General features: G+C 35.2%; 2 protein-coding genes across 7 annotated transcripts; both read right to left on the reverse strand.

Annotated features, from left to right (window-relative positions):
• Positions 1 to 849: 849 nt before the first annotated feature.
• Positions 850 to 10,144, reverse strand: LOC108345690 (uncharacterized). 5 transcript variants are annotated; one of them, XR_008244721.1, is made up of 9 exons: positions 9,885 to 10,144; positions 9,786 to 9,817; positions 9,009 to 9,106; positions 8,783 to 8,865; positions 2,422 to 2,499; positions 2,253 to 2,351; positions 1,545 to 1,740; positions 1,392 to 1,472; positions 850 to 1,103 (listed from the first exon to the last, which is right to left on the reverse strand). XR_008244721.1 is itself a non-coding variant. In XM_052866879.1 (8 exons), exons 1-8 carry the CDS (start codon positions 9,966 to 9,968, stop codon positions 1,459 to 1,461), a joined length of 684 nt encoding a protein of 227 aa, XP_052722839.1. In that variant the 5' UTR covers positions 9,969 to 10,144; the 3' UTR covers positions 1,235 to 1,458. The 5 variants fall into 5 exon arrangements, 2 of the variants coding, with proteins under 2 accessions (XP_052722839.1, XP_017439858.1); XR_008244720.1 differs by having other exon boundaries at positions 1,392 to 1,740; XM_052866879.1 differs by lacking the exon at positions 850 to 1,103 and having other exon boundaries at positions 1,235 to 1,472.
• An 832-nt stretch (positions 10,145 to 10,976) lies between these two features.
• LOC108345689 (probable fructokinase-7) lies at positions 10,977 to 14,667 on the reverse strand. 2 transcript variants are annotated; one of them, XM_052866878.1, is made up of 7 exons: positions 14,439 to 14,667; positions 12,871 to 13,079; positions 12,389 to 12,601; positions 12,103 to 12,300; positions 11,836 to 11,976; positions 11,462 to 11,578; positions 10,977 to 11,253 (listed from the first exon to the last, which is right to left on the reverse strand). In XM_052866878.1, the coding sequence occupies exons 2-7, from the start codon at positions 13,009 to 13,011 to the stop codon at positions 11,116 to 11,118; spliced, it is 948 nt and encodes a 315-aa protein (XP_052722838.1). In that variant the 5' UTR covers positions 13,012 to 13,079; positions 14,439 to 14,667; the 3' UTR covers positions 10,977 to 11,115. The 2 variants fall into 2 exon arrangements, with proteins under 2 accessions (XP_052722838.1, XP_017439856.1); XM_017584367.2 differs by having other exon boundaries at positions 14,206 to 14,667.
• Between the last annotated feature and the right edge of the window lie 9,880 nt (positions 14,668 to 24,547).

Genomic DNA, 24,547 nt, shown 5'->3' on the forward strand with positions numbered 1-24,547 from the left:
GGTCATCTAACTCACTGTTTATTTTCGATTTGAGAATTTTAATTGGTAAGTCACATTTAAAGAATAATATATAGATAGAAAGTGATTCCTTCAAAATTATTCTTGAATTATAGACATTCATATCTTTTGCCATTTAGTGTGCTGCAGGAATTGGTATTTCTTTGTCCGAAACGCTTATTTTGAATTGTTTCTTCGAATTATTTTAAAAATGACTCAAAAATTAAAACTGAGATTGTATAACTCAAAAAAGAAAAAATGAAAAATTTATTTATGTGGAGGTGCAAGAAGAAAATGTTCTAGTTTGATTGGTATAAAAGTGTGACTGAATTATTATAAATTCATATATTTGAGTTGGACTTTTTTAAACTAGTCAAATTTAGTGACAACTCTAAATTTCTTTCTACAATCTCGATAATCATTCATTTTGCACAGAATGATTCCAAGCAACTCCTCTTCAAACTTTAATTATCCATTAGTAATTTATTTGTAACAATATTAGCATTTGGTTGCTAATTTCTTCAGAAATCAATAATTCCCTCACATTTTTTTCTATTGCACAAAAGAAAATAAAGAATGATGACGAAGAATAACTCTCTTAAAGTTATTTTTGAAATAATTTAATCTTTCTTTTTTTTCTATAAAATAAAAGGACACCAAAAATAAAATTAAACCTTAGAACAATATCATTTTAATAAAAGTTTCAGTATATCTCATTTCCACTCTACCAATAGTGCTTCACATGATATCTTTCTTTTCTTTTCAATTTTCTCTTCTCAGCCAAACCTTTTCTTCCGAATTCTCTTCACCCATTTTCACCCTCAAACTTAGCAAAATCAAAAGGTGAGGAAATTAAGTTCAAATAATTAAGCTTAATCTAGAATTACTTTTTGACATACAGAGAACCGAATCAAACTTATGCTACTAAAATCGCATATAGACAATTGAACCAACATTTGAACAACAAACTTATTGCATAGAGAAAGAGGAAATTAGTTTCATCCCCACCATGATAAATTTGAAAGTTGTCATTTTAAAAAGTTTTCTTCGGAAGCTTTTGAAGCAAACAGGCACTGGACCTGGAGATGTCTATGAAGCAAAGGCAGCTGTTATCGTTTCATCAAGAGATTGCCATGACATTTGCCAAGAACAAGTGAAAGTCAATAACCAGTTGAAAACAAAGAAATCAAAATTGAGTTGTCATTTCAAAATCTGAAAAACAGAAGGACGAATCTAATTTGATGAATTGATCTTTCCTTCCATGAAAATATCTTATTCACAAGTTTGTACAAACAAGCAGGCTAGTAAAGATTAATCCTTAGTTCAGTCATTCTGTGTCAACAGTGAACAAAATAGGGAGAATTAAAGAATGGAAAATTGAAAGATGTTATTACCTTCCGCAGATCGTAAAGACTTCTCAACCAAATGTATCTGGTGCAGTAACGCATTACCATAGTACCATTAATTTCTGCCATCTACATTAAAACCAGAACCAGTCCAGTCAGGAGTTGAAGACCTAGTCTTGGGCACTGCACCAATTCCTTTACCTCTTAGGTTAACTTTCTTTCTATTTCTTTGTTCTCCTTCACTAGGAGGCTGCGGTTTATGCTCATTGGCCGCTGGAACTTTCGGACCATTATTTTGGTACGGAACATTCACAGCCGAACCTTCATTTGATTCCCTTGTGCTGGGAAGGGAGGAGCCATCTTGGATTGCACTATCCAGAGAACTTGATCTCCCAGCCTAGCATAATTCACATGCAAGGTTAGGTTTTAGCATTCACAAGAATAATATGGATTTGTTTAACGGGACATGTAGCATGTCAGACAGAAACAAAACAAATGACCAAAGATTATCTACATATACAGTCAAAGAGAAGCTGGAAAGAAAAAAATTATCAGTAAGAAGCCATGCAACCGGTGCACATTCTCTTGTATCCAACAACCCATTACTGTGATAACAAAAAAGTTCAGTTTGAAACTCCAAATGTTTAGATAGTAGAATGTCATCTGTTTGACAGCAGGAAACCTTATATGGTTAAAAGTTAGGATATCAACTTTTAATGGCTTGGTCAATACCTTTTATTTTATTAACGGTATTTCTTGGAGGCAGGTTTGACAAGATCAGTAAGTATTAAGGAAGGTACGTCAGGTCAATCACCAATGTAAATTTCATTAGGCTATCACTTACATGATGCCATAGAAACTATTGACAACATAGATCTGAGAATGAGGAGGGTCTTAAGAATAACATACACTGTGAAGACTACTTGACTGCCGGTTTGGATTCATAGCTTCCAATCGTCTTTTTAATTCCTCCAGCCTAGACAACTGAGAGTTATTGCTCTCTTCTACCTAGAAAAGATTGTTAATATCAACACAAAGGATGAAAAATTAAAATATTGTGCTCGTTGAATCTTTTTACCAGTTTACTTAAGTCTTCACATAATTTCTGCTTTATTTGCTCTTCATCCCTCACTGCTTTGGATGCTGATTCCCACGCCTGCAGCACATGCAGTCAACATACTATAACTGAAAAGGTAAATTACGATGCTTAAAAACGGTTTTTATGATCAATTATCTACTTTTCCATTAAATGGTTGAGGCAATAAACCTCTTATCTAAATCGTAAGTCATTTATGTGTGCAATTTTATAATTTACAAATAAGATGCCAATGAGATCATTCGAAAAAGTATACAATAACTATTTGGAAAAGTAAAAGTAAAGAAGAAATCACTCCATGTTATTAAGACAGGGAATGGTTAAGGAATCTCATTTTTAAAGTGCGATTGGTTCAACTTAATTTGAGTAACTAAATACACTTACTTTTGCATCCTAAGTGAGTTTCTGAAAAGAAAAAAAAAGCTATTATTTCTCTTAAAAAGTTGTTCCAAACATGCTATTAATAGAGACATACTATCTTCTTGACAAAGAAAAGGGGAAAACAAATTAAGGTATAGGTACTAATGTCTTTCATTTACCATATACACTCCCATTTTAATTCTTAAGTTTATTAATATATGTTGCTTTAACCTTGCAAATGACAATAACTCTAATCCTTTCGAAGCAAAATGGCAGTCGGAAAAGAAGTGATAAAAGACTAAAATGAAGGACTTTTGAAAACTCAAGAACTGAAGTTAGGATTTATAATATGGATTAAAGTGACACACGCTTAGAATTTTAGAGACTAGAATGAGGGATTACTCTTTATTTATTATCATAACAAAATGAACTGATGAACAAGAATATGCACATGCACATCCTTGTTGAAATTAAATGTTGAAAAAATAAGCTACACCCCATATATATGCGATAAAATGAGCTAATGGGTAAAAGCTTATCTCACTAACTTTTCTAACCTTGCTGTGCATGTGAATCACGAATGTTCTGAACGAGCCAATCATTCAGCTTTTCTTTAAGCCTGTTAGACCATTAAAAGTGTATATGAGGAGGAATAAAAGAAGAGAGAGTTAGTGGCGGGTAGAGGGGGAATCAGTTAGAGGAGAGAGGGTGAGTTTGTTAGAAGAGAGAGAGAGTATAAATAACAAATAGTTTGAGAGAGGTAGAGGAGGATTATTTTGGAATTAAGACTGGACCTCTTGGCCAGTGGAGGAAGGGAGGCTTCCTTGGGGGAGAGTGAGATACCAGTATTCATCTTTTCTTATCATTACAGAGGAAATATCAATACATATACATACATATTTCTTATACTGTTGAGTGTGTGAGTATTATTTGTTGTTGTTCGGTTCCTTGCATAAAGGAACCTAACAGATTTGGTCCGAGATTTGGTCCGACCTGCTGGATCATTTCGGAGGGAAGAGGAGTGCGCGTGATCGGAGAAGAATGGAGGGGCGAATGGTGGCTGTGGAGTCGACGATGGAGGAGTTGAAGGCAGAAATGCGAGCGATGACTCTCGAGTTTCGACGAGCCCTCGGAAGACGTTCTGGAACCTGCGATAGGAGTTCTGAGGGGAGTCGAAATTCCGTCTAGGGTGATCGAGAACGAAGGTCGACAGAGAGCTCTGATGAAGAATCGGAAGAGGATCGGAACGACGTACAACGCAGTTGGATGAAGCGAGTTGAGCTTCCAACTTTTGAAGGTACTGATCCAACGGGATGGATAGCGAAGGCTGAGAAATTTTTTGACATCCAAGGAGTGACGGAGAAAGAGAAGATGAAGTTAGTGTATATCTGCATGGACGGAAGCGCTAACTACTGGTTCCGCTTCTGGCGGAAGAAAACCCGACATCCAACATGGAAGGCGTTCATGGAGGCGTTGACGAGGAGGTTCGGCGGATTAATTAGGGGAACCGTCTTTGAGAAGTTGGCCGCGGTGCGACAGAGAGGGGGCGTCGATGAGTATATCCAGGAGTTCGAGGTACTCGTGGCGCAGGCGACCGGAGTAACCGAAGACCAATTGCTGGGATATTTTTTCGCGGGTTTGCAGGAGGGATTACGAAACGTTGTGAGACCGCATGACCCACGCGATTTGTTGACGGCGATGGAGAGAGCTAGGGACATCGAACAAGTGGGATGGACGTCGCGAGGAAGTAGTGGAGTGGGAGGAAGAGGCGGAGTGACGTGGGGAAGATATTCCGCGAGTTCAGGGATGGTGGCGAGGACAAAAACTTTTCGCGAACCGTCAGAGGGATCGGTGAATGGCGGCGGAGGGCAAGGAATGAAGAAGGACGTTAGTGCGAATACTATGGCTTCGAAGGCTGGTAACAGTGGAGGAGGAACCGCGGGACGAGGCATTCGTACCCTGCCTTATCAAGAATACATGAAGCGGCGAGAAGAAGGATGTTGTTTCCACTGCGGCGGACCTTACAGTCCAGGTCATCGTTGCGTTGAGCGGAGCATGCGGGTGATGATATTGGCGGAGGAGGATGAAGATGAAGAAGCGGAGGCAAGTGTCGAAGTAGAACAGAAGGCTATGGAGTTGTCGGGATTGTCCGCGGGTGGCCTCTCGCAATCGAACACGATGAAGCTGCAAGGTTGGGTGCAGGGGAAGAGAGTTCTGGTGCTTATTGACAGTGGAGCTACCCATAGTTTTATATCCACCCGATTGGTGGAAGAGCTGGGTCTGGAGTGCACCAACACACGCCCTTATAAAGTGTGTTTAGGGGATGGACAAAGGAAAGAAACCAGCGGGTATTGCACAGGAGTCTCAGTGTTATTAGAAAACTTAGAAGTTAGAGATAAGTTATATCTCTTTGAATTAGGCGGTGTGGACATAATATTGGGAATGACCTGGTTATCTTCCCTAGGAGAGATCAAAGTAGATTGGGGACAGCTCATCATGAAGGTGGCGCATGGAGGAAGAGAAGTGGAGGTAAAGGGGGATCCATCATTGACACGTAGGGTAGTGACTCCTGAAGCTCTTATAAAAGAAAAAGGGATTGAAATGCTGTCTTTAGTATGGAGCTTAAGCCAAACAAAATTGGTGGATGAGAAGACGGAAGAGAGTGGCTAAATGCAAGAGGAGGAGGTAGAGCTGGAACAAATTCTGAGTGCTTTTGAAGGGGTATTCCGAGACCCCCAAGGCCTCCCACCCGAGAGGAGAGTGGATCACAGAATCCCTTTAAAAGAGGGTAGTGAGGCTGTCAATGTGAGGCCATACAGGTACCCTCATGGAATGAAAGCTGAGATAGAGCGTCAGGTGGAAGAGATGTTGAATTTGGGCATTATCAGGCCCAGTAACAGTCCCTACTCTAGTCCTGTAATATTGGTGAAAAAGAAGGATGGAAGTTGGAGGTTTTGTGTGGATTATAGGGCATTGAACAGAGTAACAGTGGCTGATAAATATCCCATTCCAGTCATTGAGGAGCTACTGGATGAACTTCAAGGTGCGGCATATTTTTCTAAAATTGATTTAAAGGCTGGGTATCATCAGATAAGAATGAAGAGGGAAGACATTCCAAAAACTGCTTTTCGGACACATCAAGGGCATTACGAATTCCTTGTGATGCCCTTTGGATTAACAAATGCACCAGCCACATTCCAGGACATGATGAATTCAATTTTAAGGCCGCTATTGAGGAGGTTCGTGTTAGTATTTTTTGACGATATACTTATCTATAGCAAGACTTGGGAGGAGCATTCTCAACACCTCACTCAAGTCTTAAAAGTCTTGGCTGAACATGAACTTTTTGCAAACAAAAAAAAGTGTGAATTTGGGAGAAGACAAGTGAGATATTTGGGGCACAAGATATCGGCAGCAGGGGTGGAGATGGACAGGGAGAAGGTGGCAGCTGTCTTGGAATGGCCAGAACCCAGAAACATCAAGGAGTTAAGAGGGTTCCTTGGGTTAACTGGGTATTATCGCAGGTTCATTAGAGATTATGGGAAAATGGCTAAACCCCTTACTGATTTGTTGAAAAAAGGAATGTTTAAATGGTCTAAAGAGGGGGCCATGGCACTGCAGAAGCTTAAAGTGGTAGTGACTACAGCTCCAGTGTTGATTCTCCCTGATTTTGAGCAACCCTTTGTTGTAGAATGTGATGCTTCGGGTACAGGCGTTGGGGCTGTTTTGTCCCAGAAAAACAGACCCATAGCCTTCTTTAGTAAGGCGTTATCTGATTCTTCCTTAACCAAGTCCATTTATGAGAAGGAATTAATGGCACTTGTGCTTGCTATACAACATTGGAGGCCGTATTTATTGGGTCAGAAGTTTGTTGTCTTTACTGACCAGAAGAGTTTGCGTTATTTACTGGAACAACGCATTACAACTCAAAGTCAACAAAATTGGCTAGCTAAACTTTTGGGGTACGAATTTGAAATCAAATATAGGACAGGTGCTTCCAATCATGTGGCGGATGGGTTATCCAGAAAAGGCATGGAGGAGGAGGAAACAGATAAGATGCTACGGATGATATCCCAACCATATTGGCTTGAATTTCAAGAGATCATGGAGGAGGTGGAAAAAGATGCGAGTTTGCAGAAAGTGTTGGAGGAATTAAGGGTAGACCCTAACTCTCATCCAGCTTATACGTTGGAGCATGGAAGATTACATTACAAGGGGAGACTTGTCTTATCAGCAAAATCTGTTTGGATCCCTCGCTTATTGGTTGAATTCCATAGTAGTGTCACAGGAGGGCATTCTGGGGTTTACAGAACCTATAGACGGGTGGCCCAATCTTTGCATTGGATAGGAATGAAGAAAACTGTTACAGATTTTGTGGCTGCATGTCTAGTATGCCAACAACATAAATACTTGGCAGCTTCTCCCCAAGGATTGTTGCAGCCTTTGCCAATACCCAAAGCCATTTGGGAGGAGATTAGTATGGATTTTATTGTAAAATTACCCAAATCTCATGGGTTTGATACTATATTGGTGGTGGTGGACAGACTTAGTAAATATGGCCATTTCATCCCAGTCAAACACCCTTATACAGCCAGATCCATCGCTGCATTGTTGGTGAAGGAAGTGATTCGGCTTCACGAGATACCCATGACCATTGTAAGTGATCGCGACTCAACATTCATGAGTGTTTTTTGGCAGGAGATTTTCCGCCTGCAGGGAACTCAGTTGAACATGAGTACTGCTTATCATCCAGAGTCAGATGGCCAAACGGAGGTGCTGAATAGGGTGCTGGGAACGTATTTGCGTTGTTTTAGTTCTGAACAACCAAAAAATTGGAGTACAGTCTTGCCTTGGGCGGAATATTGGTACAATACTAGTTACCAAGGAGCTTCAAAATGCACACCTTTTGAAACCGTGTATGGAAGACCCCCTCCAACTCTCACACGTTTCATTCCTGGAGAAACAGTGGTGGAAGCCGTTGCACAAGACTTACAAACAAGAGATGAGGCTTTGACACAACTTAAATATCATCTGGCCAGAGCTCAAGATCAGATGACCCACTATGCCAACAGGAAGAGAATGGACTCCAAGATCAAGGAGGGAGATTGGGTATTCTTGAAAGTCCGGCCTCATAGACAAATTTCTATGCCCACACGTTTACACCCAAAACTTTCTGCACGGTATTATGGACCATTTTTGGTGGAGAAACAATTAGGACCAGTTGTTTTTCGCTTGCAGTTACCTACAACATCAAGAATCCACCCTGTTTTTCATGTTTCCCAATTGAAGCTAGCTATAGGGGATCATTCGGTGGAAGGGCATCTTCGCACTGAACTGCAGGTTGACAACCCTATGTACACACCTCTAAAGGTATTAGAGCGCAGGAACCAGCTGCAACAAGGAGAGGAAATTCCCCAAGTTCTAATACAATGGCAAGACGGTGGGTTGGATGGAGCTACTTGGGAAGAGGAACAATACATTCGACAGCAGTTCCCTGATTTCAACCTTGAGGACAAGGTTGATCTTGGGGAGGAGGGTAATGTTAGATCATTAAAAGTGTATATGAGGAGGAATAAAAGAAGAGAGAGTTAGTGGCGGGTAGAGGGGAAATCAGTTAGAGGAGAGAGGGTGAGTTTGTTAGAAGAGAGAGAGAGTATAAATAACAAATAGTTTGAGAGAGGTAGAGGAGGATTATTTTGGAATTAAGACTGGACCTCTTGGCCAGTGGAGGAAGGGAGGCTTCCTTGGGGGAGAGTGAGATACCGGTATTCATCTTTTCTTATCATTACAGAGGAAAGTAGCACAGGACTCTTTACATTTTTTTCTCCAGCATCTCTGTGACCTCATTGTAAACTCAAGAACTGAAGTCACACTGCTAACAGACATACCGCAAACAGAGAATATGGCATCCATACCTCAAAAATATAAATATCATGAAAGCAGCGTGAAAAATAATTAATAGTAGTACATAAAAGTAACATGCCTTATGTGCCTGTTCTTCCTTTAGCTTTGCCACACGAATTTTCTCTGTTGATGCCTCTATCTTTGTTCTCATATGTTCCAACGCTTAAAGTAAACATGGCATGCAAAAATGAAGCAACGTTATTTCATATTTCACTAATTAAAACTGAGGAACAGCTATTATTGATGCAAAAGGAAACAATGACACTCTTCATTTCTGCAAAGGAAAACAATTGATACACAGAAACCTGCTTTCTTTGGTCCAGATGTAAGTTTCATCTCCAATCCCAGATTTGCAAGCTCACGCTCCACATCACGAATTTTAGAATAGTTTTCCTCAATGTATCTGAAAACATGTTTAAAAATGAAAAAGAGAGAATTCAGTGGTTATAAAAAATAGAACGGCTTCTAATGGGATATATAGCCAATCTCATAATACTGTCACTTTAGTATGATGTTGTGCATTCAAGAGCTTTTTAAGTATAATTCAACACACTCAAGTCTAATTCAATATGTTGTACGAGAAAACTGATTATATTAGATGTATATTATAGGATTAAAGTGACAATAAATAGTTAAGTTTGGAGAACAAAATAACAAAGGACTTATTTTAAATTTCTTGTTCCAAAAACTAATGTGAATGCATAAGACTAAAATGTTGTTTACCCATTTCTATTATGTTTGATTTAAACACCAACTACATTTCTTTTTTCTCTTTTTTACATACTTCATTTGGTTTAACTATATATACTGTTTGGTTAAAAATAAAAAAAGAGTTTGGTTCAATTTATTAGTCAGTTGTAGAAAACTAAGGAAATATTAATTATTTCCTCCATTTGCATTTGTCCTTGGACATCTCCACTAAACAGAAGGGAAACCTTGCCAATGGTTTAGCACCACCAATGTTGAATTAATTGATTGAACATTAAGAATCAATGCTGAAAATGTAAATTAAAAATTAAATAAATAACCAAAATTTAAATGACGAATTAAGAGCTGCTTAGAGAGAGAAAGAAAAGGGTTACTTCTTCAATTGAAGTTGCTCTGCTTCGATTATCTGAAAACAAAGCAACAAGATTGTGAGAGATTGAAGAGCAAAAAGAATGAATATATAGAGGGAGAACCTGTTCTGTGTAACTGATAACCGAAGCTTCTTTGGGAATACCATCGGGTCCGATCTCGAGAACAAACGGCGGGTTTGAACCCATTTTCCGTGAATCAGATCGACGTTGAAGCAGTATCTTCTCGCGCCAACACAGCCTCAAAATCCTATTTTCTTCTTCTTTATATATATTTTTCTTTTACAGGCAATGAGATTTTCAAATTTTCTAAAAAATAAAATGATGTTGAGTACCAGACTACCAGTTTGAATTCAACAATTTTGTTATCTATGTGGTTATAGGGACAATCCCCTTTTATCTATACCATTATATAAATTATTTATATCATTATTTTTTTATTAATATTTTTATTTTATTTATATCATCAATTGAAATTTCAGAGACTATATTCTATTTATATTTCTAAAAGAATGTTTTATAATGTATGTCTTTCAAACTACCGGCAAATAATATTCATTTTTTTTAATATTATATATATATTTAAGTTTACATCTAATTAAAAATATTATTTTTAATTAATATCTTTAATTTTATACTTATAAATAAAATTTAGACACTCCTGTCACTGAATTGCATTAATGTGTTCTTGATGAAAAATGTGTTTCTATTAGTTTATTAACTAGTATGACATTTGTGCTTAGTAGGGTAAATTTAAAGATATTAAATTAAAAATAATATTTTTAATTATATATATATATATATATATATATATATATATAATACAAAATTTGGGAAAGCCAAGACCTCAGTGAAAACTAACACAGCTTATTTGGAGGATTTCATTCCGAAATTAGTAAACCCACGTGAATTTCATTAATAAGTGTGTTGAAAATTAGAGAATATATTACTAATACTTTTCTTATTTAATAACACTTTCTTCATTGCTAATTCAGTTTTGTTAATCTCCTTTAACAGCAATTAACAAAAGTGACAGCAACATATATGTTTGTGTTTAGCCAAGTTTAAGTGTTAGCAACATATGCTTATGTGTTTAACTAAGTAATTGAAGGTTCTAATCACAGTGAAATTACTTTAAATATAAAATAAATCATGTTCACATTATACCTAGAGTTAATCAGCTGACACACCTACCCAAACCAGAGCAAAAGGCAACTTGAATTTATATAAGAGAATTACAGAGTCAAGAGATTTAAACAGAAAAAGGAAAAAAGAAGCTCAGCATCACCTATGCTGTAGATTAACAACAAATTATAACAAAAAGATGTGAATTTTGTTATATTACAGCTGCTTCTAGTAAGAATTGCAAGATAGCTTCCTTTGTAGGAAGTGCAGGAATTGCACCTCTCCCAGTCACAGTGAGTGCACCACATATATTGGCAAAATATAAAGCCTTTCTAAGACGTTTCTCATCCTGCCAATCAAACCAAAATGTATAAATTTCTATGCAAGAACAATCATGACTTTCACATTTACAGACATCATATAGCTAATTCTCATCACACTGTTCAAATTTAGGCCTATCAATTAAGAGCAGAAGAAGAAATTACAAGAACAATAAAACATTGTAATGATATAAGGCTTAATCTACACAACCAGAACAAGTCAAAATTCAAAATTACCTGAAAAATAGTTTGATCAGAAGCTATACTGTATAAAATCCCACTAACAAATGCATCGCCAGCACCAGTTGTGTCTACAGGTTTGACTTTAACACCTGCAATCCTACCCTTAAATGCCTGCACAGAAATTTTGGCAATGATAATTAGCTGAAGAACTCATGAGGGCCAAAAAAGAAAGCTTGGTTAAGTCCTAAAAAGAAAACTTCATATCAGTTTTCACTAGCTATTAGAACTCACGGTAATTAATTCAGTTCATAACTTATCAGTTCAAGGGACATGATATTTGTTTACTACTATAGAAAACAAAGCAAAGATAAAAAGAGAAATCGTGCTTCCAATGAGACATTATAATTAAATGGATTTGGTAAGCATACTTTGGTGTAATATCTGCAACCTTGTGACCCTTCAGTAACGATTAAAAGCTTGAGATTTGGATGAAAAAGTTTCTTCAAAACAACATTATCGTCATAAGGATCATCACCTCCAGTCAAAAATGTAATTTCATCCTCACTTATCTGTACATATATACATAGGAAAACGCCATGTCAACTCAATTTTAAGGAAAATAATAGAATTCTTATTTTTCAAAACTAAACAGTATAGTAGAGTCATATAAGAATATCTTGGTCAAATGTGTATACCTTTGTGACATCAGCCTGATCCCATATATCCATTATGCTTTTCCGAGCAGCATCTGCTGAAGGCCATAGAGCCAATCTCAAATTTGGATCATAAGAGAGAATGCAACCAGAGTTTTTGGCAATTCTCATAGCAGCAAGGTGAGCTGACTTGCATGGCTCATCAATCAAGCTGATGGAGCCATAATGGAATATTCTAGCCTGAAATCAACGTTATGAATATCCTGACTTCAGATGAAAGGCCTAAAGGAAAACATTCATAAAATACACAAACAGATATTCCACACACCTGCTTTAGAAGATTTTTATCAAGTTCTGATTCTTGAAGGAGCATATCAGCACTTGGATTGCGGAAAAACAAGAATTCACGTTCACCATCTGCTCTAAGTGTAACAAAAGCTAATGCAGTTCTTGCATTAGAGTCAAACCGCATGCCAGAAGTCTCAACATTGTTTTGCTTTAAAATATCTGCCAGCATGTACCCAAATTCATCTGCTCCAACCTAATAAACAAATGGAAAATTGAAAAAGCACTTCAGATGTGATTTTTATTCTAGAAGTTCAAGCAATCATTTCCCTGCTAAGAACAGGTGTGCAGGAACAAATTTCTTCAGAACTATTCAGTTTCAAACATAGCATATGACAACTATGTATAACAATTTAGAGTTGGACAAAATCCCCAAGGACAATGTGCAGATAGATAGCAACAGGAAAGTAAGGAAATCATATAATGTACAGTACCAGGCAGCACTGATTGAGAAATGAGAACTACCTTGCCAATAAAAGCAGATGAACCTCCCAATCTAGAGATACCAACAGCTACATTGGCAGGAGCTCCACCGGGAGCTTTCTTGAAAGCAGGTGCTTCAGCCAGCGATACTCCTCCCACAGTCGGAACAAAGTCTATTAACATTTCCCCAAAGCAAACAACCAGTGAACCTGTTTCCTTGCAGTCTTCTTTTCTGAGATCATTGGAATGATCTGCACACAAGCATGATCTTCAGACCCACATGAACCATGTTTTGTCGTCACTTTTCATTACTAACAATGTGACTTCATAGAAAAAAAGGTAAAAAATCAAACACTTCAAGATCAGCCATAATTAGGTCAGCAGGGCCAAAACTTTCAAAAAATATATTTTCATCTTCCCAATATGATGATAACTTGATCTTCCTTTCTTACGCTGCAAACTGTAAACCATGTGCTCTGTTGTGTTATAGGCACTTCCTCCCCCATTACCAAAATTCACAAAGATTAGATGGTATTTTAAATTTGAATATTACTTAGTTATAAGCACCCATTTTCAAGTACATCATTGGTATACATTATGTACTTTCCAGGTACCCATTTCAGCTCCTAATGCATACATGACAAAAGAAATATATATATCTTAACCCTGAGATTTTACAAAGTGGTCCTGCAACTTGGACTACCGTCAGATGTTAAGGATTTTGGTCTCTTCCTGACAGCCATGTGACAACAATTGCAACCCCATCAGCCACATTTATACACAAATTTCACGCAATAACAAGGATCTAGGACATGATGTTTAGGGGTTTTGGACACTCAGCGACGACATCATCACCAAAATTGTGACTGCATCAGTCACATATATCTGCAATTTTCCGCCATACCAAATATTGGCAGGTAAACTACAACGACAATTGCAATATATAACCTTACTTAACCCCAAACAAAAAAGAATTTCAAATATATAAACTACAGTCTGCAGAGTAGAACACCACACAAATGCTAACATCAGCAGTGAGTACAGAAAGACCACACCATTATGATTCTGTCCTTATTAATGAAAATCACACCCCAGAGGAGTCATCTCTCATTCACAATAACCATGCACAGTTCCAACCAGCTGATTCAAACATTCAGACCGACACACTCAACAAAGGTCTTCATTTTATTCAGTTCAACAAACCCCAAAAGAGCAAGACCCACCATCCATTAAACCCCAAAGAAACAATCTTTATCTTAAAATTCTAGCTCCAACCCAGGTAAATAAATAACAAAGTATCAACAATTACAATACAAGAACATAAAAAAACAAAAATGTGGGCAGAGAAAAAGAGTGAGGGAAGAAAGATAACAAAACCTGATGAGGTATGGTGAGCCATTAATGAATGAAGTCGGAAGCAAGAAGAAAACAGAGATTCTATTGACTATGTTGTTGTGTTAATGAGAGGCAAAACGAAGCAGTAAGAAAGTAGATGAGAAGAAGGAGAGAAATTGGTTGGTCTTTATAACAAGTGTGGTGAGAAAAAAAGAAAAGAAGCCAAATTTGAATTCAACAACAACAATCAACGCGCACAGCACCCAGATTCTCACTTTCTACATTTCTTCTCCAAACATACTAAAACCTTCGCCACCAAAGTCTTCTGCTAGCTTTTTTCTCTTCTTTTCCTGCAAAAGTTACCACCCAGACATTACCTTTGATACAGTTCATGTAGACACAATTTATAGAATTAAAATATTGGAATTAATTACAACCTAGATTAATAATAACTCAAATTTTAAATGGTCGTAAAATTTTATTCTTCCTCTCAAATTTAATTATTCTACAATCTGCATTTATAATAATTATTCTAAAACATTAAAACATGTAAGAACATAGAACTTTTAAAAGAACATGCATAACGTTAACTCTTGATCATTCATAAATAATCATAACAATAAAGAAATGCGTTTCCTTTTGAAATTCAAACTATTTTTTGTCACATATGATATATTTCTCTTCGCTTCTCTCATTTTAGTAAATTTATTATTATTGGGAAATTGAATGAAAAAAAAAATCTATTTTTTTGAGGCTACATTTGGTGTCGTTGTCTCTTTCAGAAAAAAATCATTATGTATATGTTTGACAAATGGGATGTCCGTGAAATACAGTTTCTTTCTTTCTTTCTTACATTTTTTTTAATTCTTCATAGAATTATATTTCTCCTAAGTAAAATGGAATGATATTGATATCATTTGTTGTAACTTTACAAATTATATGAATATTCTATTTTTTTTCTTTTCTTTTTAACATTATAATAAATTGTATTTATTCTAATTAGATATCACTAGTTTTACATTAAAATAATCAAAGATTTTTTACACATAAAAAAAGTTACACCAGTAACTTACCTTATAATCTTAAGTTTGGTACATTTCATTATTTTTCAAAGGACCTAAAATATAAATAGCTTTATTCTTAACGTTTTTCTCTCATACCTCAATCAACAGAAAATAAAATATAGGTTTAGATTCGAGAGTTAATTATATGGAAAGAAATAATTGACACCCCTACATAATTTGTCTTAAAACGAATCTACTGATTAAAAAAGTCAAATCTGTATTTTATCATATTTTAAACTTTTTTAAGCATTTGTAATTATCAAATAAAAAATTATTAAATATCAAATAGCTATTATTAAATATTTTTTAGTTTATTTTAATTTAAAAGAATTTCATTGTATCAAAGGAGGGAATATATCCAAGAGGGCTATCGTTAAAGGTTTTTCTATAATAACTATAGAATGTATATTTAAATTTATTGTCTTAATTTTTTCTAAAGTTTATGTAATAATCTAATGGGAAAAAATAAAAATAATATTATTAAATATTTGTTGAGCTTATTTCTTATTTTCTTAAGTCTAAAATATTCTCATCAAAATAGGGAGTATATCCAAGAGATCTATCATCAAACTTTTTATGAAAGATTTTATCAATAACAAAAACAAAAGTATATTTAAAATGATTATATTTGATGTTTTATAATTATTCGTTTACTAAAAGAATTCTATACTTTCTCAAATATAATTTAAAATAAAAATATAGTTAAAGTGTAAATTTAAATCAATGAAGAATTTAATAAATTAAAAGAAAAAACAAAAGCTTTTACGCTCTTTCAAAAAATTATTATTATCATTATCATTATGCATAAGTTTATTAAATTCATATTAATATCTTAAAATTATTTCTGGCATAATTTGTTAATGGTTGACAGCTACATTAATCATATATAAAAAATAAAACCATTTAAATTAATCTTAATCATAAATTTTAGACTAAAACATAAAGTGGAATGAAAAGGTTGGGCAAACCTAGGATGGAATGGATTATTCCTTTGGCACACAGCTTAATGAATATTTGTTGATTCCCACAATTATAAAATTGGATGTGGCTTCCACCCACATGCACAAACTAATTGGACCGTCTCTCTATACATAAAAAAAAAAAATTGAAGTTTCTACGTCATAAGCAAATAATATTCTATAAATTGATGTTTTTATAGAATAATATAAATTTAGGTAGAGAGTATTTTTAAACTAAAATTTTATAATAATAATAAGAAAGAAAGATATTATATTCATTGTGTCGGTATGTCCGTATTTTTTATCACGTAGTTTAATAATATATATATATATATATATATATATATATTTATTAGGTTAAAAATAACGTAACTCTAACACTCGAATTAAATAGATCACATTACAAATTTAGTATTAAACAAAAATCAGACAATATAATATATATTTATAATTTTCGATAAAATATTATAATTCAAAACTTTTACTTACATTATACAATGTAAAGTTTATATATTAAGTTATAATTATTCATTATACAGTATTCACTATTTTTATAGATACTTTCACAATTCGTACAGTTACTTATCTTTCCTATTTTTATTAACTTTAGTTCATGCATAGTATACAATTATAGGAGGTGGACTAACCATAACACAACAAAAACACATTATAAACTTATTTAGTTTTATAAAGTTCTATCATGAATTTCGTATTACATTATTTATGTTTTAATTAAATAATCATCATTTAATCAACAATTTTTATTAATTAAGACACTAACTCAATTCTAGAATTATATGTATTGAGTTAAATGCACATTAAGTTTGACACTTCTCATGTAATTTTATAGTATAATGTTGTAACTGATCCTGATTTACGAAGTCTAAAATTCTCATGACAAGATTAGTTAACTATAGCCTATCAAAAAATGTGCTCTCTCACGTCAAATTTCACATAGGATCTTCTTTCGACTCTCACCACCTAAACTTTATTCTTTATAAGAGTATGAGTTTAATAGAATTATGATGACTTCACAATCGGGATTCTCATTCAATACATACCCTAACATCATACAATTGAGCAATTCTTCATAAAATTAACCACATTCATATAATTCACAGTTAGCTACATTTTTCAATCACAACCTAAACGAACTCAGGAAATCATCACCCTCACTATTGGTACCTCATTCTTCCTTCCCATTCATATCACATATCCACATATAAGAGTAGAACAAATATCCCAACAATTGTATGGTAAAAAAAACTTAATCTCTAAGCAATATAACATTTACCCTTACCACAAAATCATCATTCTTCAATGTATTCATTATATTTCAACATTTAAAACCATATTCATAAAGTTTTCATATTTCCATTATTATCATTCAAGAAACTTTTACAAAATATTTCACACTAGTTTTCCACCCAACCCCATCCATTCTCACCCAGCGAGTTCGCTCCATGAGCAAGCCCTGCTTAACAATAATATATGTGCGCTCAGCGAAAACCAAGCAAAAGAGATTCCTCTAGCTAATTTTAGGTCTCACCCAATGAGGTCGACACCCAACACCCAATACCCTTGGAGCTCCCTAAAATTAAAATTCTAGGAAACATCCAATGGTACTTGTATAGTGCCAAGCGTTGAGATCCTTGGAACTCATTAGAATTCAATTTATTAATGGCTTCAACCGTATTAATGCACAACCCAACATTAATGCAGAGGTTTCTCCACCTGATATGAAGTATATAATCAATTTATTAGTTTTATTAGAGCAATTTAACTATTTTGTAGTACCAAAAGACTCTTATTTTTGGTTCAAAATAATCATAGATAGCACTAGCCTACCAATGAATATCCCAACTCAAATGAATGAAATATTCAAGCCAACGTTAATTATAAAGACTTCATCAATTTTTAAAACGATACAAAACAACTCTATATGCTAAAACTTTCGAATTCCTTCATTGTTATAAATGCTACCATTAGTTACACATAATCATTAACTCCAACAACCACAAATTTCACAATCCAATCACACGTAACTTCAATATTTTACAAATTAACCAACATATATCCATTCATCACACAATTCATAAAAATCTCTAACTCATTCTTATTTCACATAACCATTTTAGTCACAAGATTTCACACATAAAATACAAGTACAACAAATCATTTGTATCAACATAGCACATACCTACTAAGAAATATTTTAATCCAACTAAAGCAGATTAAGAACTGAACTTATAAAAATAATAAGTTTCCTTACCTCAAAATAGTTTTTTCCAAAAAGTAAAGGCACACAACTCACTGAATTAAGCAATCCCTAATTAGAGAACTATTGCAAAGTGTCCAAATAACACAAAAATTCAATATATGGTAAATCAAGCTAAGATGACCACTTCTCTTAACTGATCCCATTGAAATTGATGGATAAAACAACATAAACATTAGAAAAAGACGACTTTATAAAGTAAATAAAAACTTACCTTGTTTTGAAATTTGATCAGTTCAAAATGCTCCTTAACACCTTAATTTCATTATGGTGCAATTATAATTTTAAAAAAGATGATGTATGCAGAGAGAAAGCTAGAGAGAAGGGAGACAAAAGGGAGAAATTCTTGATAGTTGTTTCTATAACATCCCGATTTTTGGGATGTCTCGATTATGAGGAAAATTTTAAAACTTTAAAAAACATAATATCATTGCGGAAATCAACTTATATAATACCGAAGTTAATAAAATCAAAACGAAATAAAGTAAACCCAATTACAGTGTTTCTAAAATTTCTAGCACAACAGATTTAAATAACCCAAGTCGTTTTCCTACTCTCGCGTCTCTATCATGCATTTAGAGCGTCTGTAAAATCCTCTGCTCCCGTATGACCAAATGTCATACGATCATCGCAAAACGCACACACATAACCACAACACAAACAAATATGGGTAAGTTACCATAGCACAACCAATAACAATAAAACTTGTACATGGGAAGTAAGCACAACTTAATAACCAATCCATCATCTACCGCACTATCCTACTAACAGAAACATTCATACACCCTGATCATTATCAACATTATCATTAATTATATCATGACTATGTCATCAACGTCATCCTTATCAACATCGTCTCCAAACACATCGTCATTACAAATCATCAACTATACACTCAAGTACATCTCAACACTCTCGTTCCAACATCAATCAAAGTTCATCATACACCTAAGTACAACAATCATTCTCATTCTCTGTCTAACACTATTCATTCATCATTATCCAAAGTATTCATTCATCATTATCCAAAGTCTCATTCAAAAATACAATATACTCAATGAATTCCACTCAAACAATAAACGACAAATAATAAGTAAATAAATATAATTCAATATCAACACAAAATAATAGATCATTTATTACTTTAGTCAATTATTAAAATCAAATTCCCAATTAATTTAAAATCTCATTAACTTCCTTTTTGAATCAAATTAATTTCTCTTTCCAATTGTAATTTAAATTAATTTGATTGCCAATTAATTGCTAAATCAATAATAATTATTTTCTTCTCAAAATTATAATAATTATTATTATAAATTAATGATTTCATCTCTCTCCCTTTATAATTTATTTTCATTAATTATGTCAATAATTAATTAATTCTATTTCCCATTACTTTAATTTTAGAGACATAAGATTTATTTTAATTCCTCTTGTCTTATTCTTATTATTATTTGTAGGTCTCTTTTTGAGATCTGTACAACCAAAATCCTCACGGCCCAAAAGACCAACCCAATTCAAAACACAACTCGTCCCAATTAAACTCTTATTATTCTTATTTGTTTTTAATTATTTTAATTAAGCTTGTTCCATTATTTCTTTTCCTGCAAAGCAAGGTCCCAATTGAAAGGGCAACCAGGCCCAACTGGCCCAAACCCTCATTGTCACTACCAAATTCCATGAAGGACTCCATGACCAACCATCATCGGCTGCTCCACTTGCACCACCACCAACAGCCACCACACCGAACAAACGAACAAAACACCCTCCAACGTGAAACCCAGAAACCCAAAACGTGAAAACAGAACCACCTCCCAAATCAAAAATGAAAACTCCACCATCGCTAAACTAAAAAACAGAACAAGATCATAAACTCAATTTCAGCAAACCCTAATCCCCAAAATCAGATAACAACAGAACCCTAAAACGCAAGAATCAAGAATTCCCAGCCACGACTCATCGTTGACACTATCGTTGCCGGAAAACTCAACCCTTCACCCTCGTCGTCGTCGGAGGTCGCTCGCGATGCGTTGCCGTCGTCTTCTAACATCATCACGATGTCATTTGCACTCAGATGCGATCAAGACTGAACCCGCATCCACCATCAAAGGAGGAAGCTTCCGCAACGGCCACCACTCCGTGGATGCTCACGCTTAGAGGTCTTCACACCTCCATAAGCCTCCATTGCATCATCTTTTTGAGAGAGACTGGAACTCTCGACCTCAAGATCACTCAAAAGATATGAGACCTACGCGCTAGCCAACTGTGCCACCACCCCAGTGAGAAATCGCAAGAATCAGAAAAGAAGATGGGAAGAAAGATTCCCTATTTTGATTCGAGCCCTTAATCGAGAAGAAGAAGGGAAGGAATTTTTCGTGCGTTCCGCAAGACTCCCATTGCTGGAGTTCTTGGTTTGAGAAGAAGAAAGGTGCTAACCTAGCTACCTTTCCGTGCAAGACAAAGAGAAAGGAAATGAAGCATCCCCGCGAGCTTCACCAGGCAGCCCAAAGCTATGAACACAAATCAGGTAAGGAACACTTTCTGAATGTAATCTCAAATCTTGTGTTATTGATTTTATCAAATCACATACATTTAAATAGACTGCAATTAAAGAAAGAAATTGTTCTTCCTCATTTCCTAAATTAGTGGGCAATATCCTAACAGAAGGTAGTTAAGATTTAGCTTCCTCAATTCCTAAATAATAGGTCAGCATAAGACCGTTACTTAAACTTAAAATAAAATAATAAATAAATCTGCATAAAAACCTTCTAACAATCCCTCCCTTAAACTAAATTTCCAAAGGCTTTTAGTTTACTTCTGATGCTGCAATTTCTGATGTTGCAACTATGCTCAGCATACTCCTGATCTTCACAAACTGCTCTAACTTAAGTGGTTTAGTCATTAAGTTAGCAATTTGGTTTTGAGTGCTGTAGTGACTTAACTTGATTCTCCCTTCTTTAACAAGATCTCTTAAGAAATGAAATTTAACATCAATATGTTTGCTTCTACCATGCAATACTGGGTTCTCAGACAACTTAATAGCTAAATTGCTATCACACATAATTAAAATTTGTTTTTGGTTTTTGAAACCTATGGTCTCCAAAATTCTCATGATCCAGATACATTGACATGCACATGAAGTTACAGCTATGTATTCTGACTCTATAGTAGATAATGTCACTATTGGTTGTTTTTGGGATGACCATGAAACTGCACCAGTCCCTAACGAAAAAACAAATCCTGATGTGCTTTTTCTATCATCTACATCACCTGCATAATCACTATCTGTATAGGCCATGAGAGTTATTCCCAGTTCTGTAGTCCCCTTTACATATCGTAGAATACGTTTGATAGCATGCCAGTGAGTCTCTGAAGGGTTCTCCATGAATCTTCTAATGAGGCTAACCACATACATTAAGTCAGGTCGGGTTGCAGTTAGATACATGAGGCTTCCAACTGCTTGTTTGTAGAGCATGACATCTGCTTTAGGCCCTGCGTCATTTTTGGATAACTTCATTCTTGGGGCAATTGGATTATTAACTGCATTACATTCCATCATATTAAACCGAGCCAAAACTTATTGTGCATATTTCCTTTGACATACAAAAATACCATGTGGATTCTGCAAAACTTCAATTCCCAAAAAATACCTCATCTTCCCCAAATCAATCATGTCAAAAGCTGACATCATAGACTCCTTAAACTCATCACACATACCTTTATCATTGCTGGTGTAAATTAAATAATCCACATATAGACTTACAATAAGAATTTTACCTTCCTTTGTTGACTTTGTGAACAAAGTGTGTTCACAGAAACATCTTTCAAATCCATTCTGTAGGAAATATGCTTCTATTTTGTTATACCATGCTATAGGTGCTTGTTTGAGCCTGTCGAGTGCCTTCTTCAATTTATATACCTTTTCTTCCTGTCCCTTTTCTATGAATCCAGCTGGTTGTTGAACATATATTTCCTCCTTTAGTTCTCCATGGAGGAATGCGCTTTTTATGTCTAGTTGAAATATGAACCATCCATTTTGTGCTGCCATGGATAGAATTATGCGAATAGTATCTAATTTGGCCACAGGTGCAAACACCTCCGTGTAATCCATTCCATAGTGTTGTGCATAGCCTTTTGCTACTAACCTTGCTTTAAACTTGTCAACCTCACCATTCTCCTTAAGTTTGGTTTTGTAAACCCATTTGACTCCAATTGGCTTTACGTCTTTGGGAGCATGAGTCAACTCCCAAGTCTGGTTTTTATCTATAGCCTCCATCTCTTTCACCATTGCCTCTTGCCACTTCTTACTTCTAACTGCTTCTTCAAGTGTTATTGGATTAGTTTCAACTATCATAGCATTAGTATTCCTGTTAAAGTATCTGCTTTCCCCTTCTTCATAGTCTACCATCCACACTGGTTTTCTCCTATTTCTTCTCACCCTCCCTTCAGTTGAAATGTCACCTGTTGGAGTGTGAGATTCAGTTCTGGTGTGTGTTTCTGCTGCTTCGTTTCTGATATGTGTTTCCGCAGATTTTGATTCTGGTTGCTCCTCCTCTGATTCAGATTGTGAATCATTGTTGTCTTCTTCTCCTTCAGCAATTTCTTAGTGGTTTTTTGCTTCATTCTCTTCCATCTCCAGCCTTTGTTTTCTTCAAATACAACATCTTTGTTGATTACTATTTTCTTGTTGATTGGATCAAAAAGTCTGTATGCCTTGGATTCATCACTGACTCCAAACAGAACACACAATCTGCTCTTGTTATCAATCTTAACTCGTTGTTGGTCTGGTGTGTGGACATGAGCTAGGCAACCAAACACACGAAAGTAATCAACAGATGGTTTTATTCCACTCCATGCTTCCTCTAGAGTCATATATTGTACTGTTGATGTAGGACTTCTATTCAGAATATGTGCACACCATTTTGTAGCTTATGACCAAAAGATTTTTGGAACCTGTCTTCCAATCAGCATAGTGCGAACCATATTCATGATGGTTATGTTTTTCCTTTCAGCCACCCCGTTCTGTTGGGAGTATAGGCAGCTGTTAGTTGCCTTCTTATTCCTTAATTTCTGCAAAATTCCTCAAATTATTTTGAGCAAAATTCTCCTCCTCTATCGGTTCTTAAACAAATAATGCTTTCTCCAACTTCCTTTTCAACTAAGGCCTTGAAGTTTTTGAACAAGGAAAACGTTTCAGACTTCTCGCTTAAAAAATATAGCCAAGTTTTCCTTGTTAAATCATAATAAAGCTTAAAAATATCTCTTATTGCTGTTGGAAGTTGGTTTGATTGGCCCACACAGATCTGCATGAACTAGCTGCAGTTTCCTAGAAGCTCTCCATGCTCCTTTCTTGGACATAGTGATTCTGTGTTGTTTTCCTTCCAAACATTGTGTGCAAATATCTTGAGGGACTGTAATAGGAGGTAAACCTGTTACCATTTGTTTAGAAGCAAGATTGCTCAAGCCATCATAGCTTAAGTGTCCAAGCCTGTTGTGCCAGAGTTGAGAATTGTTTTCTGCATTCATCTGAAGACACATATATGTTCCCATTGTTGCTGTTAATACAAACATCCTGCTAGAATTCATTGGAATTTCCCATAGTACTCCTTTATCAGCGTGTACAATTATGCAAGTGTTGCTTACAATTTTGATGCTCAGCCCCTTTTCTTGAAGTTGTCCTATACTCAATAGATTGTTTTTCAGTTCAGGAACGTAATATACATGTTTAATGACATGCATAATTCCATTTACCTTCACTCGAATACTTCCTTTCCCCATTACATCTATGCGAGTATCATTTCCCAACTTTACTTTGCCTCTAAAATTCTCATTTAACTCTGACACCACCCCTTGTTGCCACTCATGTGATTGCTGCATCCTGAGTCCAAGAACCAATTAGTTTTCTTTCCTTCTTTGTTATTCACGAGATCCATTAATAAGATCTCTTCCTCATGTTCTTCTATTTCTGCATAATTTGCTTTCTTCTCCCACATTGGACATTCATATTGAAAATGTCCAAGTTTATGGCATTTGAAACATTCAACTTCATTCTTTTTAAATGTTTGTCTTCGTCTTCCTCTACC

This window comes from Vigna angularis, chromosome 8 (genome assembly GCF_016808095.1).
Source record: "Vigna angularis cultivar LongXiaoDou No.4 chromosome 8, ASM1680809v1, whole genome shotgun sequence".
Classification (NCBI taxonomy): domain Eukaryota; kingdom Viridiplantae; phylum Streptophyta; class Magnoliopsida; order Fabales; family Fabaceae; genus Vigna; species Vigna angularis.

Bases quoted from the DNA above. Each gene is read 5' to 3' on its own strand.
- LOC108345690 (XM_017584369.2), bottom strand. From the start codon at position 9,968: ATGGGTTCAAACCCGCCGTTTGTTCTCGAGATCGGACCCGATGGTATT. The intron at 2,500-8,782 runs GCATGTTACTTT...CATGTGCTGCAG, and splicing joins AGGAAGAACAGGCACATAAG to GCGTGGGAATCAGCATCCAA. The intron at 2,352-2,421 runs GTAAAAAGATTC...AATCTTTTCTAG, and splicing joins GTGAAGACTTAAGTAAACTG to GTAGAAGAGAGCAATAACTC.
- LOC108345689 (XM_017584367.2), bottom strand. From the start codon at position 14,227: ATGGCTCACCATACCTCATCAG. The intron at 12,602-12,870 runs GTAGTTCTCATT...TTTGTTTATTAG, and splicing joins CATCTGCTTTTATTGGCAAG to GTTGGAGCAGATGAATTTGG. The intron at 11,579-11,835 runs GTATGCTTACCA...ATTTCTGTGCAG, and splicing joins GTTGCAGATATTACACCAAA to GCATTTAAGGGTAGGATTGC.